This window comes from Pagrus pagrus (assembly GCF_965226575.1).
Source record: "Pagrus pagrus genome assembly, chromosome: 24".
Classification (NCBI taxonomy): domain Eukaryota; kingdom Metazoa; phylum Chordata; class Actinopteri; order Spariformes; family Sparidae; genus Pagrus; species Pagrus pagrus.
In genome coordinates, this window is record NC_140206.1 from 20,285,722 (window position 1) to 20,304,081 (window position 18,360).

At 43.1% G+C, this 18,360-nt stretch overlaps 1 protein-coding gene across 3 annotated transcripts in view; it reads right to left on the reverse strand.

Moving 5' to 3' along the window:
• The window catches only part of LOC311253604 (protein FAM184A-like), a 200,268-nt gene that overhangs the window by 32,664 nt on the left and 149,244 nt on the right, over positions 1 to 18,360 (reverse strand). For all 3 annotated transcript variants that reach the window (XR_014621718.1, XM_084347699.1, XM_084347698.1), the window contains exons 17-19: positions 11,071 to 11,224; positions 6,066 to 6,193; positions 5,766 to 5,950 (exon numbers count right to left, since the gene is read on the reverse strand). Coding sequence is in view for 2 of the 3 variants with exons in the window: in XM_084347699.1 (XP_084203825.1) it covers positions 5,766 to 5,950; positions 6,066 to 6,193; positions 11,071 to 11,224 (467 nt within the window). In the remaining variant the exon portion in view is untranslated. The remainder of the gene's footprint in view (positions 1 to 5,765; positions 5,951 to 6,065; positions 6,194 to 11,070; positions 11,225 to 18,360) is intronic.

Genomic DNA, 18,360 nt, shown 5'->3' on the forward strand with positions numbered 1-18,360 from the left:
GAACTGGAAGTGTGCGCTGTTTTCGACAGTGGGGCATGGAAAAGTGTGTTGCCTCTGCGCCACTACAACGCTATTTAAAACTGCCAGGTGAGCGTCCATTGCCTGGTTGTTGACATAGCTGGTGAGGAGACTCTGCTAGGCCACCCATTCCTGACCCAAGCCCAAGCATACCTTGATTTTGGAAACCACCGCATTGTACTGTTTGGTGAGGAAGTGCCGTATTTTCACTCAAGAAGCAAACCAAAGGCACATGTTGTGAGAGTAGCCCGGACAGTGGTGCTGGAGGCTGGACAGGAGTATCTGGTACGAGGTCCACCCATCTAAGGTAACCAGTTAAAGGGGGGTGATGCTGAGCCCCACCAAAGGCTTCATCAAGAAAAACAAAGTGCTGGTCCCCGAGTCCTGGTAAAGGCTCAGCCCTTTAAAACTGTGCCTCTCTGCATCTTCAATCCTGGAAACACTGCCGTAACCATCAAAAAGGGGGCCATCCTCCACACTGCCCAAGCCTGCAGTCCGCCAGAAGTCCACAGCCCAGCCAGAACAGATTATCACCAGTTCCCCCACTGTCCCCCAGCACCTGCAGGAGCTCAATGCCCAGAGCTCCACTGAGCTTGAAACAGAGGAGCAGCTCCAGCTAGCACAGCTGCTGTGTGTTCTCTACTGGTCCCAGTGACCTCGGCCAACCAGCCTGGTGCAGCATGACATCATAACCCGGCCAGGCATCCCAGTCAAGCAGCCACCATGCTGGATGCTGCCGGATGTTGACCAACAGATAAAACATAGCTTGGAAGCAGCCACAGCAGCTGGGCATCGCCTATAGTGATGGTACGTACAAAGGATGGGACGTACCGCCTCTGCATAGACTATAGAGCCCTGAACGACGGCAGCATTAAAGACGCATACCCATTTCCCTGCATCCAAGACACCTTGGACACTCTCTCCACCGCCAAATGGTTCAGCATGCTGGACCTCGCCTCCGGCTACTGGCAAATCGAACTGACTCCCAGCGCACGCAAAGCAGCGGCCTTCTGCACAAGAAATGGACTGTTCCAGTGGAATGTCATGCCGTTCAGACTGTGCAATGCTCCTGCGACATTCCAGCGACTGATTGACCGTGTTTTGGCTGGCATGCAGTGGGAGACCTGCCTGGTCTACTTCGACGACATCATTTTGTTGGGCAGGGATGTGCCAGAGATGCTGGAGTGGCTGGGCCAGGTTTACAACCAACTCCACTAGGCCAACCTGAAACTGAAACCTGGTAAGTGCTGCCTCTTCCAAGTAGCCTACCTAGGCGACATAGTCTCGGAGGACTGTGGGGCCACCAACCCCAGCAAAGTCCAAAAGGTGTAGGAATGGCCGACACCAACATCACTCCAGGAGGTCCGCCGATTCATCGACCTTGCATCATACTATTGCCGGTTTGTAAGAGACTTTGCTGCGATAACCAAGCCCCTCCATGCCCTGACAACGAAACATGCCGGGTTTCAGTGGATGGAGGAATGTCAGGCGGCGTTCAACGAACTCAAGTGCCTGCTAACCACCGCACCAGTCTTGGGTTATCCAGTTGGCCAAGGCAACATGATACTGGGAACCGACGCAAGCGATGTTGGCATTGGTGCCGTCCTCTCACAAATTCAGCAGGGCAGGGAGCTGGCTTATGGGAGACGCAAACTGTCTAAGACTGAACAGAATTACTGCACCACACGGCGAGAACTGCTGGCCATGGTGGAGTTCATATCACATATTCAGCAGTACCTCCTGGGACAGCCCTTCATCTGAGCTGAGGGACAGCTCGCCAGGTGGCTTGAGAGACTTGGTGAGTACAACTTCGAGATCATCCATCACTCTGCCACCAGTCCTGTCCATGTAAGCTGCCAGGCCCCTGCCTTCATTCAGTGAACATCAGTCACCAGGCTGTGCAGTGCAAGTTGGACTCTGACATCAAACGGATGATGCTGAGGCGTCCACAGCAGTGGGTCTAGTGGGTGTAGACAAAGCCTCGCCCGATGACATGGGCAACTTGAAGCCCCCTGAGAGAATCTACCTGACTAACCCCCACAACACTGAACTGTTTTGCGGCTGGTCCCAAGAGGAGCTGCAACAGGCCCAGAAAGCCGATCCATATTGCACCTATCAGCACATGGAGAGCGCCTCCCCGTGGGTTACAGTCTCCCCATGCAGTCCAGCAACAAAGACATACTGGAGCCAGTGGAAGCTGCTCTACATCCATGATGAAATACTAGTTAAGCGGTTCTACTGCCTGGATGACATCCAGTTTAATCCACAAGTTGTGCTGCCTCATGCCTTCTGGCCTGATGTTATGAGACAAATCCATGAAGGGCAAGTAGGTGGACATTTTGGTGTGGAGCGCACTGTGGCCCGACTGCAAACCCATTACTTCTGGTACCAAATATGAGAGGACATCGCCCTCTGGTGTGGCAACTGTACCAGCTGTGCATCCAAAGCCAGGCCCCGTAAGACACCACAAGCCCCCATGGGTACTGTTCGAGTGGGAGCCCCTATGGAGCGCATCGCCTTGGACATCATGGGGCAGCTGACCGAGACAGAGTGCAACAACTGTAATGTGCTTGTGATACAAGACTATTTCACAAAATGGGTGGAAGCTTTCCCCCTACCCAATGAGCAAGCTGTAACTGTGGCTGAAGTGCTGGCCTCAGATTGGGTGTGCCATTATGGAGCGTCACAGACGCTGTTTGGTATCAAGAAAACGCACACCACACCCTTCCGACCTCAGTCTGATGGCAAGGTCAAAAGATTCAATGCCACCCTGCAAAAGATTCTAGCTACAACAGCCAAACGTTGCCACTGGGACTGGGACCTCATGATCCCCTGTAATGGCCTACAGAGCGACAAAAGACAGTGCAGCTGGTTTCACTCCAACTTCATGATGTTTGGCCGAGGAGTGAGTGAGCCAGTGGACCTGGTAGCTGGCCTACCTCTGGACCCTGACACAGCCCCTTAAGCCGATAGTATGTCCGATATCTCTGAGAGTGCCTGGAGCTGACGGACCAAACCACCAGAGACACTCTCGGTGAGTCTGTGAAACGTGCAAAGAGACAATATGACAAAAACTGCTGACGCACACAGTATCAGATTGGTGATGCTGTGTGGTACCTCATCAAAGGCACACAGAAAGTCAAGAACAAGGTCAGGAAGCTCCTCCCGTCATATGAAGGACTATACTTCGTCCTGGGACATCTGGACGATCTGGTATATCACATCCAGAAAGCCCCAGAGACCAAGGTGAAAATGGTCCACCACGACCAGCTCAAGCCCTATCGCTGTCGCGACACGCTGGATAACGCCTGGGCCATGGAGCAGGCTCGAAGCTTGACGCCAGTGGAGGTGTCACCCCCAGCCCTGGACGTGGATCCTACAGACCTGGGTCTGTCCCAGCTGTTCTCCAATACTGACACTGAGGAAGCCGCCAGCTGCACCTCGACAGATCCAGCAGTGGACATTCCTGCAGCTGCCGCTTCATGCCCCTGCACCTTTCTTCATCTGCTGCTCCTGGGGACCCTCAGGATAGTGGGGGTGATGTGGCAGGGAAACATTATCAGAGCCATCGCTGTCAGAGACCTAGCCGCCAGCGAAGATCACCCGCCAGGTATGGTGAGTGGGTGGCTCACTGAGTTCAACAGTTTATGGACTGTTCCAGAGTTTAATGGACCATTTTCAGGGTTGAAAATAAATAATAAAAAAAAAACCTTGAGTAGTGGTTTGATGACCAGATGCACTGTGACTAAATATGTATTTGTGGTGTTTTTCTGTTTAAGGTAAAATCTTGAGTAAATATAGAGATGTCAGTTTATAATGCTCCTGCTTGCCAATCTAGAGCTCGGAACAAGTTATAGCCTGTATATGGGTGTTATTAGTGGCTTTTCAGGGTTTTTAATGCTCCACTGTAATATGTGTGCACTAAAACAAATGGACTGCTACATCATAACATTGCACTTAGAAGCTGCACTTTTTGCTATCGCCCAACTTTAAATCTACTGGTTAAACCGAATCCTCTCAAATGGAATGAATGAAAATGAGGACTGTATACGTGTATGTTCTGTACGTGAAGACGCATGTTGATGTATGTTACTATGCAGGAGTGGAATTGTTAACAATTGCCATCCAGAGTGGGGGTAGTGTTATAAGAGTGGTGTGGTCCCTTTAAGAGATGGAGCAGTTCATGTGTGCGTAGAGTCTGTGTGTGTAATGAAAAGAGTGAAGAGGGTGAGCAGCAGGTGAAGTTGGAGCAGACATGATTGGAGCAGAGAAAGAGTTTAACCGTGAACATACAGTGTTCAGCAGTGAATGTACAGTTCAGTGTGTGGCCAAATAAACGCACAAGCTTCACCAGATCACGTAACGTCTCTCCTATTGCTTACCAACTGCTGATTGGTAAGCAAATTGAAGGGTGTTAACCCTGAAGCTAACCAGCTTCAGCCCAGGAGGAAAAGGGACTTCCCTGCACTTCCCGACTACGGTCTGGGAGCCGAGCAGGAAAGGTTAACACAGTGAACAGAGAACAGCTTGATTATTCACTTATTCATTCTAGGTTGAATTTCTTCTCCAAAACTACATAGTGCCCCTTAATCGATTATCAAAATACAGTAGCTGGCAAATAATTGAATAGTTGACAACTACTTGATTAATGGTTGCAGCTCTAATAGGAGCCCAGTTGTTATATCTTCTTGTGTGTAGAAGAGAAGTAACTGGCACTGCATTAGTGGAGTTAAAGAAGCAACTGTGAATATGTTTAAGTTTCCCAGCTTTCATTAAAGCTTTAAAAAACTTTTAAAAACTTTAAGGAGCACACAGAGAGGCTGACTGGACTGATTATACTTTACAGGATGTCATCAGACAGGTGAGGACAACAACACACTTAGTGATTATTGGGTTCCAATAATCACTAAGTGTGTTGTTCCGAGTGGTCATGATGTGTGATGTTGTCCCACCTATCTGTATATGTTTATTTTAATGTTTAATTTAATACTGTCAACATCATATACCTCCCTGCCTTTTTGTGAAATGTGTCATGTTCTATGTAAGCTTGGCCTGTATTTGTATTACTTTTCTCCGCCCATTGGCATTCAAGAGTAGCTCATTACCTTGTGTTTAATTCAAGCTTTTATTTTGAAAGGTAGATTTAGTCACATGACAGTGTGCAGAGTCTGATCAGGAAAAGCATAGCTTCTACATGCCATGTGGTCTGCTTGCAGCTCCAGCTATCATCTCTTTTCCTCCCGCTGTTTGTGCCTAGGAAATTATCGCTTGTGAGTTGTGTTCACATTTTCAGTTAATTCTGTTTTTACACAGATTCCTGTAGTACATTTTGAAATATTGCATAAATGTTTACTTTCTTTACATGTAAATTGTGCTAATGCTAAATTAACAGTAGACTACAACTACAGCTATTCGCATTATCATTTCTGTGAATTTTATGTTATTTTAGTGACAATACAGTAATTGGTAATTATTTTTTTGTATCATTTCAGTTTTACAAAAAATGGTTTCATGAGAACAAAGACCTCAGTAAAGGCCATTCAAATTTATTCCCGCCTCTGAGTTTCTCTTGGAGCTTGTTCGCTATCTGTCAATTTGTGTAAAGACACACACTGAGGACAGAATAAAATGTAATCCAGTAACATTCACCCAGGGCACTTTTTATATAAAAAACATGATTCCACACAGAGTTTAGAGAATTAAATGTGAAATGAGTGTTTGTCTTCTAGCCGCCTGCTGTTTCTTACCTTATCTGATGGTTCGCTTCACTGCGGACCCGCAGCACCTCTTTCCCCTTGTGCTCCAGTTCTCTGGTCAGTGTGTCAATGGTCTCGTTCAGGGAGTGGATCTCATGGTCCAGGTCGGTGATGCGGTTGCTACGGGAACACAGCTCTGCTTGCAGGTCTGAGATACGAGCCAGGAGCTCTTGTTCCTAGAAAAAATATATGAAGAGTGAGCACATTAACAGAGAAAAATAAGCAGGATGTTAACCAGGTCACATGGAAACACAAGAAAACAGACAGAGACACTTTGTTCACCACAGTCACCTGCTTGTGGCTGTGCTCCATTGCGTTCTCAAGGTCTCTTTTGGCGGCAGTGTTTTCTTTAAGGTGGATCTGCTTCAGATGCTCTATGGCTGTAGCATGGAGGTGATTCAGTTCTGCACGGAGAGATGCTGCATGACACAGAGACCAGAGTTAGAAGTGAACATCTATACATGGAGGAGAACCATCAAGCCACATGTCAGCACCACCAAACCATCATTGTGAGAAGAGATAAGGTGGAATGATAAAACACAAATGGTGTGTGCAAGTGTTATCATCATATATGACCTGTATATCCTCTTTGTCTTTGTGAACCGAGGTAATGCTTTACATCATCTGATTTCCCTTTAAAGAGGTAAATTAAGCCTTTTGGGTTTACTCTTTCCTTTAGTGTGTTATGTAGCTCTTTATGTGCACGTAAATGTCTGCAGCCCAAAGTCCACACCAAAGGAAGCTTTCCGACAGAAAACACTGCTCCTTAACCGCCTGAAACACCTTCATAATGGTCCAGCCTTTACTTCTGTAACCCATCTATATCACTATGTAACACAGCTAGATGACCAGGGTTCGAGTTACTTGGGGCCCTACGGGAGATGAGCTCCCATAAGGTAGGGTCTAAGCTCCCAGGAAAGCAGAACATCACACATCTGTGGGAGTCACTAATACATTACCAACAACCATGACTTTAATGAATGTTTCAATGTAACAAGTATTTTTACATTAATGATATAAATGGGTACAAACAAACATGTTTCCGGGAGGAACTACGTACATATTCTCTCATGAATGACAGTGTCACTCTGGGGTGTGCACTGTCACACCTTTTCTTATATCTACTAAGATCCCAAGTTGCTTGTACTAATCTGCATGGGCAATCTAGAAATTTGCGTGTGGGGTTGAACCCCGGTTTGTGGACGATTTACTAAGAGTGTTTGCCTTAATGACAACAGGTGCAACCGTGTTGGAGACACGCCTATTTAAATGGGGGGTTTAGCGTGTTTCATGGTTTTCAGCATGGCGAGTTTGAGAGAGCGAAAGCGCAAAGTGAAATTGGACCCTTTGGAATTAGAAGTGTTGGTAGAGGAAGCGAATAAACATTTAAATGAGCTGCAGCAAAGGAATCTGACGGTCGCGCAAAGGAACGCCGTGTTAGAGAAAATCGGTAAAAAAAGTTAATGCTGTTAGAAAAAACAGGCGAACAGTGGATGAAGTGAGAAGGAGATACCAAGACATCAGAAGAAGAACAAAAGAAAAATTGGCGTATAATAATATAAATATAATAATAATAATAGTAAACTTGCAAGGAGTTTTGTTATTGCAGGTATTGCGTGACTCCTTCTCGTTGCTGGCTCCAAATCCACTCTGAGTTCCTCCAACAGCTCCAAAATGGCAAAGCTGGATAGGCGATATGTTCTAATGATAGTTTCCTCATTCATCCCAAAAATGTTCACGTGAGGGTGAAAAATGCGTTCTCGGCGTCTCCTTCTTGCAACAATAACGGCAGCCATGTGTGCGCAATTACGCATACAAACCGTTTGCACCTCCCTTTGAGATGTGTTAATATAGACGCAGTTTCTATTGGCAAAATTGCTTTCCGGTTTGATAAATCACTTTGTGTGTGCTAAATTATTATATTTACATGTTCTCCACCCACAACACGCACAATTGCGTGTAAACGCCCCATGTTGCATATTCATTGCTGCAAACGTACTAACTGAATGCAGATGCGCTATTTTGCACCTTTGACAGACGCAACCCTTTTTGCGCACTGTTAGTAAATCACTTTGTACATTTTTTTGCGTGTGCAAGGAGTTTGCACATGTTTTAATACACGCAAACCTTTAGTAGATCCGGCCCTAAGATGTTTTGTTCCTTGTGAAAAAGTGTCAGTTTCTTTCAAAGTTTATTTCAATTTCAAAGCCTGTTACTTCTTTGGAGAATGAAGAAAGCGGAGAAAGTCGCCGGGCTCCCTTAAAAAAACAAACTTTGTGAAACGCTGTCCACAACACATTCTTAACTGTTTGGGCCGAATTGTTCATTTGGCAAATGTCATTCATGAAGATATTTCTTTCTTTGCTTAAAGAAAGTGTCCATTTGTTTTCATAATGTAGGTGTAGCCCTACATTTGCATATACAGCGGGGTGCGATGCATTTAATGTGGGCTATTTGCTATTATCTTATTTATCTATTTCTGCCCTACGTTGGTTAGGGTTAGCTATTTCAGTGACCCCTACAGAGCTCATGTTTTAATTCGAACCCTCTAGATGACAGTTCTGACCACCTCACTGTCTGCTGTTGAAGATGTAGAAGGTACAAGCAAAGCAGCCAATCTGTCTGTGTTTGGCTGTAAAACCAAAACAAAAGTCTTCATCTACTCCATCTGAGGATGTCAAGACCCACTGGATTAAGTTCATTTTTTTAATGACTATTGAATTGTGTATGTGTGTGTGTGTGTGTGTGTTTGTGTGTGTGTGTGTGTGTGTGTGTGTGTGTGTGTGTGTGTGTGTGTTTTATTTGTGGACTGCTCTGTTAACTTCACAACATCAAGGATGTGTGGATTTTACAATGGACTGCATTATCAAAGATGGCCGCTAATGGTTTAAGCTCAACAATGGATGGATAATGGTTGTCTCTGACCTGACTAAAGACTTGGAAGCTGCAAGTTTCATGTTGTTTTACTGTTTATTTTGTAGGTCAGCCTGTTGGATTATACGGAAGCGCATTGCATTCACTGGATAAAAAAAAACACCTTATCTTGTAATAACGAGATCAGGATCTCATAATTATTAGAAAAGATCTCGTAATTATGAGAGAAGATCTCGTAATTATGAGATCAGGATCTCGTAATTATGAGAAAAGATCTCGTAATTACGAGAAAAGATCTCGTAATTATGAGCTCAGGATCTCGTAATTATGAGATCAGGATCTCGTAATTACGAGAAAAGATCTCGTAATTACGAGAAAAGACCTTGTAATTATGAGATCAGGATCTCGTAATTATGAGAAAAGATCTCGTTATTATGAGATAGTGAAACACTGCGGTCAAGCCAGCCCACACGTTGTTTTGCGGTGTGCGCATATACTGTGTGTTTTATTAGTGCGATTACACTAATAACTGAAAAGACTCATTTCAAAGGCTTCCACAACAACCCCAGGACGTAACAAATACTCACGTCAATCTGATATAGCCTTTCAAAATAAAAGCCCTCTAAAATGTCAAATATTTCTAATATTTCTCTCTTAATTCAGATCGATATTACGAGGAAACTCCCTGTTTCCACAGACTAATTTCAGTTCAGAATGATAGTGGTCCACCTCAGAGCCTTACTCATGTAATATCAGGAAGTTCTGATGTGGAATTTCAAAATAAAAGCCCTCTTAAATGTCAGATATTGTCAATATTTCCATGTGAATTCAGCTTGACATTAAAAAGAAACGACCTGTTTCCACACAAAATATTTCCAATTTCAGCGGGCTTTAATTTTGAAATTCCACATCAGAACTTCCTGATATTAAATGAGTGAGTCTCTGAGGTGGGGTACTATCATTCTGAACTGAAATTATTCTGTAGAAACAGGTAGTTTCCCTTCAATGTAAATCTGAATTTGAGGAAAAATATTCAAAATATTTCCAATTTCAGCGGGCTTTAATTTTGAAATTCCACATCAGAACTTCCTGATATTAAATGAGTGAGTCTCTGAGGTGGGGTACTATCATTCTGAACTGAAATTATTCTATAGAAACAGGTAGTTTCCCTTCAATGTAAATCTGAATTTGAGGAAAAATATTCAAAATATGTCAAATTTCAGATTACTTTAATTTTGAAATTCCACATCAGAACTTCCTGATATTACAGTGAGTCTCTGGGGTGGACCACTACCAGTCTGGATTAAAATTAGTCTGTGGAAATTTTTGTGGAAAACTTTTTTTTTATATCCATCTGAATATACATGTAAATATTGACAATATCTGACATTTAAGAGGGCTTTAATTTTGAAATTCCACATCAGATTGACCTGATTTTTTATGGGTGTCATCCTGAGGTCGAGTACTACCAGTCTGAAGTGGAACGGTTGAGTAATAACGGGTAGTCCTACTGTACATAGAGTACAGTCAAATGTAAAAGTTCAAAGGGCTTTTATTCTGAAATGCCACATCAGATTGACCTGATTTTTCCAGTCGAGTAATAAATTGTAGTTTTGTTTTTTTAAACTTTAACCTTAATGTAAAGGAAATATGAACGTGTAACAGGCTTTTATTTTGAAAGGCTACATCAGATTGGCAAAAGACTGACAAAAGAATTTCCCAGTCTGGGATCAATAAAGTAATTCTATTCTATTCTATTCTAGATTGACGTGAGTATGTTACGTCCTGGGGTTGTTGTGGAAGCCTTTGAAACAAGTCTTTTCTCGCTATTAGCGAGATCTTTTCTCATAATTAGAGATCCTGATCTCATAATTACGAGATCTTTTCTCGTAATTACGAGATTTTTTCTCATAATTACGAGATCCTGATCTCGTAATTACGAGTTAAGGTGTCTAATTTTTTTTTATCCAGTGAATGCAATGCGCTTCCGTAGGATTAGGCACAATAAAGTCCATGGAACCTTTTTAAGAACTTGACACACAAGAGAAGGCAAGATGTTTTTTTGTCATTTGTAGGCCCAGTGTGATTAACCTGTTGCTTATTACGCTTCTTGCATTCTATCTGATGATTTAGTCCCATGATTAGTTTTACATTTAAATTTAAATGCCTTGCAGGGATTCATTATCTCTTTGTTCATGGCTGCTTGTGTTTCCCTCCATTCTTTTAATAGTGAAGAGACAGAGAGAGAATGTGGATGACAATGCAGAAACATCAACACAGTCGGTAGAAACAGTATCACCATGGGTAGAAACATCATCTCTGAGGGTACAAACGTCCTCGCTGTAGTTTAAAACCATGCTGCAGGAAGAGAAGTTGTAAAAAAACGAACAAAAAAAAAGTTTTTAATTGGATCATCATATACCCAGCTTAGCTTTCCCCTCATCCTCCAGTTCAAAGCGAAGTGTCTGCAGCTCCTGGTCTGACTGCTGTCTCAGGATGTCTAAGGTCCTCCTGTGGGCCTCCTTCAGGGCATGAACCTCCTCCCTCTGCTCCTGCTTCAGACGCTCCTCCAGGGCCTGACAGAAGGCACCAAACACAAGGAGGAGGGAGAGGAAGGAGAGCCTTTAAACGATATAATGATGCTTGGACACAAGATGTTGGAGCAGTTTGTGAGCTGGCTGAAGGACAGCACTACATTTATGAGGCTGCGCAGAACTGAACACTCCAGATTCTACTGACTGCTCACACTGGAGAAGTAAAAAAAATGATTATACTCAATACAGACTATATGCAGACTTAATCCGCTTAAGATTTTGATGAGAGAACACCAACAAGAGCTTATAAAATGTCAAAATATTATCAAAACACTAGAACAATACATTACTTTCTCCTTTTCAAGCTTCCAAAGTCGCTGTTTGCTTCAACTCATATTGGTCATGATTTCTTGCATTTAAATCAGTATCAGTAAGTCCTACTGTGCACTAGTGCCAGAAGAATTCTTCATGTTTTTTTTTCTATGAGAAAGAATCCAGGGGCATTTCTTGAGAGTTTGGTTTAGTTGCCTACTTAGCAAAATATCGAGTTTAATAGCATAAACCTGTCTTACTATGTTTTGTATGAACAGTCTTGTTTCCATGAAGCTGCATGATGTAATCTTTGACCTCAACCAGGAGAAACTGAGGCTACATTGAAGGGACCTGACACTTCCCCTCACAGACACTTGGCTGTTGTCATTTTGCTGCCTGCAGGGGCTTCAACCATAAAATCTACAATAAGCTGTTACCACTCTGGATCATTTTCAATATCATTTCACAAGGAAACGGATGAAATTAAAGTGGACCAATTGTTTCATGAAGCTAGAGCTTTCTCAGCTGATATAATTGCTTTATGAATCTTTAACATTCAGTTAACTCAGCAGCAGGAGGAGACGGATCATTACATTCAAACCAACAATCTGAGAACAACTGCAGCACTTATGACACTGTAGGCTCTATTTGTGTTGTGTGTTTGTTTCAGTATTTTGTAGACAATAAAGGTTCACAGCTAACACTGTGGTTTCTCTTCTACACACACACACGCAAGAGATCACTAGTGCGATAAACACTCAATAGGAAAGGAAAGCTGAATTGCAACACTGACTGACTCCAGCACTTTCCAAACTGTATGAAGCTAAAATTTCAACAACAAATCAAGTTACATGTCTGAGAAATCTTCCATTTTACAGCCCTCATACTGAGAATCTCATCCTCTCACCCTCATTCACCTCAAACACTACTTTAAGGACTTCTACTGGTCACAGACTGTTGGACACAAACAGATGAAAACACAATAAAACAGGTAGAGCAGCAGCACATTTTCACAGATGGTACAGTATAATAACAGGCACATAATAGATGAGTGCATTTAAAAATAATTTTAAGATGATTCAATTTTGGTCTTTTGACAAAAATATAGTGTAATTAGTTTCAGTCAGAACTTTAGTCATTTGATTTTAACTTATTTACCTTGAGTTATTTTTGTCTAGTCTGTCGGGAAACATTTCAGTCCCACTTTCGCCATTTATTTCAAAATAAGCATGCTGAGACAACAGCTGCTGCCATATTTTATGTGTAGTTACCATGGCGACAGGTGTCATCCTTGTCTATGGCAAGGTTATCCTTGTCATCCTTGTCTATGGCAAGGTTACAGGAAAAGGCATGATGTGCTGCATTCAGATGCTGTTCTTACTGCCACCAAGGAGGTCGTGTTTTGTTTTTCCTCGTGTCCGTTTGTCTGTTGGTTTGTCAGCAAAATGACACAAAAAATATTGAACAGATTTCCACCAAGCTTGGATGGAGGATGGGTCTCAGCCCAGAATAGGCCCCATTAACTTTTGGTGTGGATCCAGATAAAGGGACAGATCCAGGAATTTTCTCACTTTCTTTAAAACTGTGAGATAAGGCATTTTTCTACATTTTTGTTAATTTCTCAGTGGATAATGCATGGATCTGGGTGAAAAGAATCAGGTGTATTTAGGTGGCTGGTATCCATGAGTTATAGGACTGAGGACTTAGTCCTTAGAGTTATGAGGACTTGCCTTCTCTCTGCTGTACGTACGACGGTAAGCGTGTTGCGTCATTGCGTCATTTCCTGCTGTTGTGTTACTGATAGTGATAGCGTAACTGTGCTGCTCCGGCTCGTCCGAGCAGATTATTGTTATATTCCTTACTGCAGCGGCCGAATTCCCGCTTACAATTAAGCACGTACTAGTCCACTAAAGCATTTAACAGTACTCTGTGTTTATAGCTTAATCGCTAAACTTACTGCTGTTTGTAGCTCTCCTAGCTCTGCTAGCTAATCTATCGTATCCTAGCTTAGCCGCTATCAGCTAGCGATGGCTTCTCTCTCTCCCTCTCGCTCTCCTCTTTTCTCTTGCTCGGTGTGCCAGATGTTTAGTTACACCTCTGCCTCCCTTAGTGATACTGGTACATGTATTAAGTGTAGTTTATTTGTAGTGTTGGAGGTGAGGCTCAGTGAGTTGGAGGCTCGGCTCCGCAGCATGGAAACTCAGACTGTAACTGCTGCAGTTAGCCAGGCCCCCTTAGCTAGTGCGGACCGAGCAACCATAGCTTCAGCTAGCCGTCCCCCGGCAACTCCCGAGCAGCCGGGAAAGCAGGGCGGCTGGGTGACTGAACGAAGGAAGCATAATACCAAGCCAAAGCCCACGTTACACCATCTGCCGCTTCACGTTTCTAACAGATTTTCCCCACTCAGCGACACACCCGCTGAGAAACCAACTCTGGTTATTGGCAGCTCCATAGTACAAAACGTGAAGTTAGAGGCACCAGCGACCATAGTGAAATGCATCCCAGGGGCCAGAGCGGGCGACATCGAATCAAATTTGAAACTGCTGGCTAAAGCTAAACGTAAATATAGTAAGATCATAATACATGTCGGCGGTAATGACTCCCGGCTACGCCAGTCGGAAGTCACTAAGATTAATGTTGAGTCGGTGTGTAACTATGCCAAAACAATGTCGGACTCCGTAGTTTTCTCTGGGCCCCTGCCAAATCTAACCAGTGATGACATGTTTAGCCGCATGTCATCATTCAACCGCTGGCTGTCAAGGTGGTGTCCAGCAAACGATGTGGGCTTTGTTGATAATTGGCGGACTTTCTGGGGAAAACCTGGTCTGATTAGGAGAGACGGCATCCATCCCACTTTGGACGGAGCGGCTCTCATCTCTAGAAATCTAACCCATTTCATTAGCCAACAACCAGCCTGACAACCCAGAGTTGAGACCAGGAGGCAGAGCTGCAGTCTTACACGCTTCTCTGAGCTTCCAATGAGATCAGTTGCACACCCAAAACTTTATTGAGACTGTGTCTGCCCCCCGACCACCTAAATTAATTAAATTAATCAAATCAAAAGTCCACAGAAGAGGAGTTGTGCATGAAAATCTAATAAAAATTAACAGCAACTCTGCAATTTCCAAACAAGACAAGAGAATTAAATGCGGACTCCTAAACATCAGATCCCTGTCATCGAAAGCTGTATTAGTAAATGACTTAATTTCAGATTGTAATATTGATTTATTCTGTCTTACTGAAACCTGGCTGCATCCTGAAGAATATGTCAGCCCGAATGAATCCACTCCCCCTAGTCATATTAATACTCACATTCCTCGAGGCTCCGGCCGAGGAGGTGGTGTTGCAGCTATTTATGACTTAAGTCTGTCAATCAATCCTAAACCTAAATTACATTATAACTCATTGGAAAGCCTTGTTCTTAGTCTTTTACATCCAACGTGGAAAACTTTACAGCCAACTCACTGTTTTGACCACACCCTTGACCTTGTTCTAGCTTATGGTATCGAGATTGAAAATCTAACAGTTTCTCCACAGAATCCTCTTTTATCAGACCATCACTTAATAACTTTCGAAGTTCTATTACTGGACTACACACCATTAGGCAAAAACTCCTTCACTAGATAGTGCTGTAGCTAAATTTAAGGAAATTATACCGCTGGCACTAAATTCAATGCCATGTCTTAATATAATAGAGGACTCCTCCGCTAACCTCAGTTCCTCACAAATTGATCATCTTGTTGATAGCACTGCAGGCTCATTGCGAACAACACTGGACTCTATTGCCCCTCTGAAAAAGAAACCTATAAAGCACAGGAGGTTAGCACCCTGGTATAACTCGGATACCCGCAAATTCAAGCAAACATCACGGAAATTTGAAAGGAAATGGCGTTCCATCAATTTGGAAGAATCCCGCTTAGCCTGGAAAGATAGCCTTAAAATATATAGGAAGGCTCTCCGCAATGCCAGAGCAAACTATTACTCGTCATTAATAGAGGAAAATAAAAACAACACCAGGTTTCTTTTCAGCACTGTAGCCAGGCTGACAGAAAGTCACAGCTCTACTGAACCATGTATTCCTACAACGCTCAGTAGTAATGACTTCATGAGCATCTTTAATGATAAAATTTTAACTATTAGAGATAAAATCCATCATCGTTTGCCCTCAACTGGCACTATTGTATCTTTAAACAAAGGAACCTCAGAAACAGTTGTAAATTCTGACTTATATTTAGACTGCTTCTCTCCCATTGACCTCCACCAACTAACTTCGATGATTTCTTCATCTAGACCAACAACTTGTCTCCTAGACCCCATCCCAACTAGGTTGCTGAAAGAAACTTTACCTTTAATTAGCACATCTCTACTAGAAATGATCAACCTGTCTCTATTAACAGGATACGTACCACAGTCCTTTAAACTAGCTGTAATTAGACCGCTCCTTAAAAAGCCTAATCTTGATCCAGAAGCTTTAGCCAACTATAGACCTATATCCAACCTCCCTTTCCTCTCCAAGATCCTTGAGAAAGCAGTCGCCAACTTTCTATGTGACTTTCTTCAATCAGGTTTTAGAGCACATCATAGCACAGAGACGGCACTGGTGACAGTTACAAATGACCTCCTAATCGCTTCTGACAAAGGACTTGTCTCTGTCCTGTTCTTACTAGATCTTAGTGCTGCATTTGATACCATTGATCATCACATTCTACTACAGAGACTGGAACACTTAATTGGCATTAAAGGACCCGCATTACACTGGTTTAAGTCCTATTTATCGGATCGATTTAAGTTTGTACATGTTAATGATGAGTCATCCCTGTATACCAAGGTTAGTCATAGTGTTTCTCAAGGCTCCGTGCTTGGACCCATACTATTCACCTTATATATGCTCCCTCTAGGAAATATAATTCGGAAACACTCCATAAACTTTCATTGTTACGCAGATGATACCCAGTTATACCAATCAATAAAGCCAGATGAAACTAATCAGCTTACTAAACTCCATGCATGTCTCAAGGACATTAAGACCTGGATGACATGCAATTTTCTGCTGTTAAATTCAGATAAAACCGAAGTTATAGTACTTGGTCCTAAACACCTTAGAGATGCATTATCTAATGATATAGCTAGTTTGGATGGCATTAACTTGGCCTCCAGCACCACTGTCAGGAATCTGGGAGTTATCTTTGATCAAGATATGTCCTTCAACTCCCACATAAAACAAACTTCAAGGTCTGCACTTTTTCATCTACGTAACATTGCAAAAATCAGGCCCATCCTGTCTCAAAAAGACGCAGAAAAGCTAGTCCATGCATTTGTTACTTCCAGGCTGGACTATTGTAATTCTCTATTATCAGGCTGCCCTAACAAGTCTCTAAAGAGTCTCCAGCTGGTCCAAAATGCTGCAGCACGTGTACTGACAGGAACTAAGAAAAGAGATCATATTACTCCTGTATTGGCCTCTCTGCACTGGCTCCCTGTAAAATCAAGAATAGAGTTTAAAATCCTTCTCCTCACTTACAAAGCTGTTAATGGTCAGGCACCATCATATCTCCAGGAGCTCTTACTACCCTATCACCCAACTAGAGCATTACGCTCCCAGAACGCAGGGTTACTTGTAGTTCCTAAAGTCTCCAAAAGCAGAATGGGAGCCAGAGCCTTCAGTTATCAAGCTCCTCTTCTGTGGAACCATCTTCCTGTTTTGGTCCAGGAGGCGGACACCCTCTCCACCTTTAAGAGTAGACTTAAGACCTTCCTTTTTGATATAGCTTATAGTTAGGGCTGGCCCAGGCCTGTCTTGGACCAGCTCTTAGTTATGCTGCTATAGGCCCAGTCCGGGGGACAAATGATACACCGAGCTTCTCTCTCCTCCTCTCCTCTCCATCTGTATACATTATGCCTGTATACATGCCCCATCTCTGCATGTCACTGACTTCACTTCTTCCCCGGAGTCCTTGTGCTTTCTAGTCCTACAGGCTCCCATGGATCCTGGCCGTGCCCGGGTCGTGGATCGTGGATGCGCCTACTGCTATGGCCCTGCCTGATCGTGGATGCGCCTACTGCCATGACCCTGCCTGATCGTGGATGCGCTTACTGCCATGGCCCTGCCTGACACCCACCACTACTGTTGCTAATATTAGTCATATCTCTGTTACATACGTTCCACTACTATTATTGTAATGCATTACTACATACTATCCTTACCGTTAACCACTGCTACTGTTATCACTAGTAATCACATTTCCATGTGCATTTCATTATTATTGCTGTAATACCTCTTTATGTACTTTCCTGTCAACCATCCATTATAATTGTATACATTGTGATCTCGTTGATCTGCTCTGTACATGCGACATCTATTGCACGTCTGTCCGTCCTGGGAGAGGGATCCCTCCTCTGTGGCTCTTCCTGAGGTTTCTTCCGCATTTTTTTTTCCCTGTTAAAAGGGCCTTTTTTTGGGGGGCAAGTTTTTCCTCACTCGAATCGAGGGTCGAAGGACAGAGGGTGTTGTCTCTGTACAGATTGTAAAGCCCTCTGAGGCAAACTGTGATTTGTGAATTTGGGCTATACAAATAAAATTGGATTTGATTTGATTTATAACAATTTACTGTGGATCCAAATAAAAATCTGGTTCTAGCTGATCTAAACATGTTTTTTTTGATAATGGATTGTGCTTGATTTAATTAAAGGGAATTGTTAGGACTTGGCGGAGGTAAGCGCTCTACTGAGTGCCATTCTAGTTACTTACTTGTTCCTTAATATTCTATTAACCTACTTATAGCTAACAAACACAGAAGCCAGCAAACCCAAAGTCAAATTGGCAATAATGTTAACCTGATAATGTTACTTTACTGTTGGCTTAACTC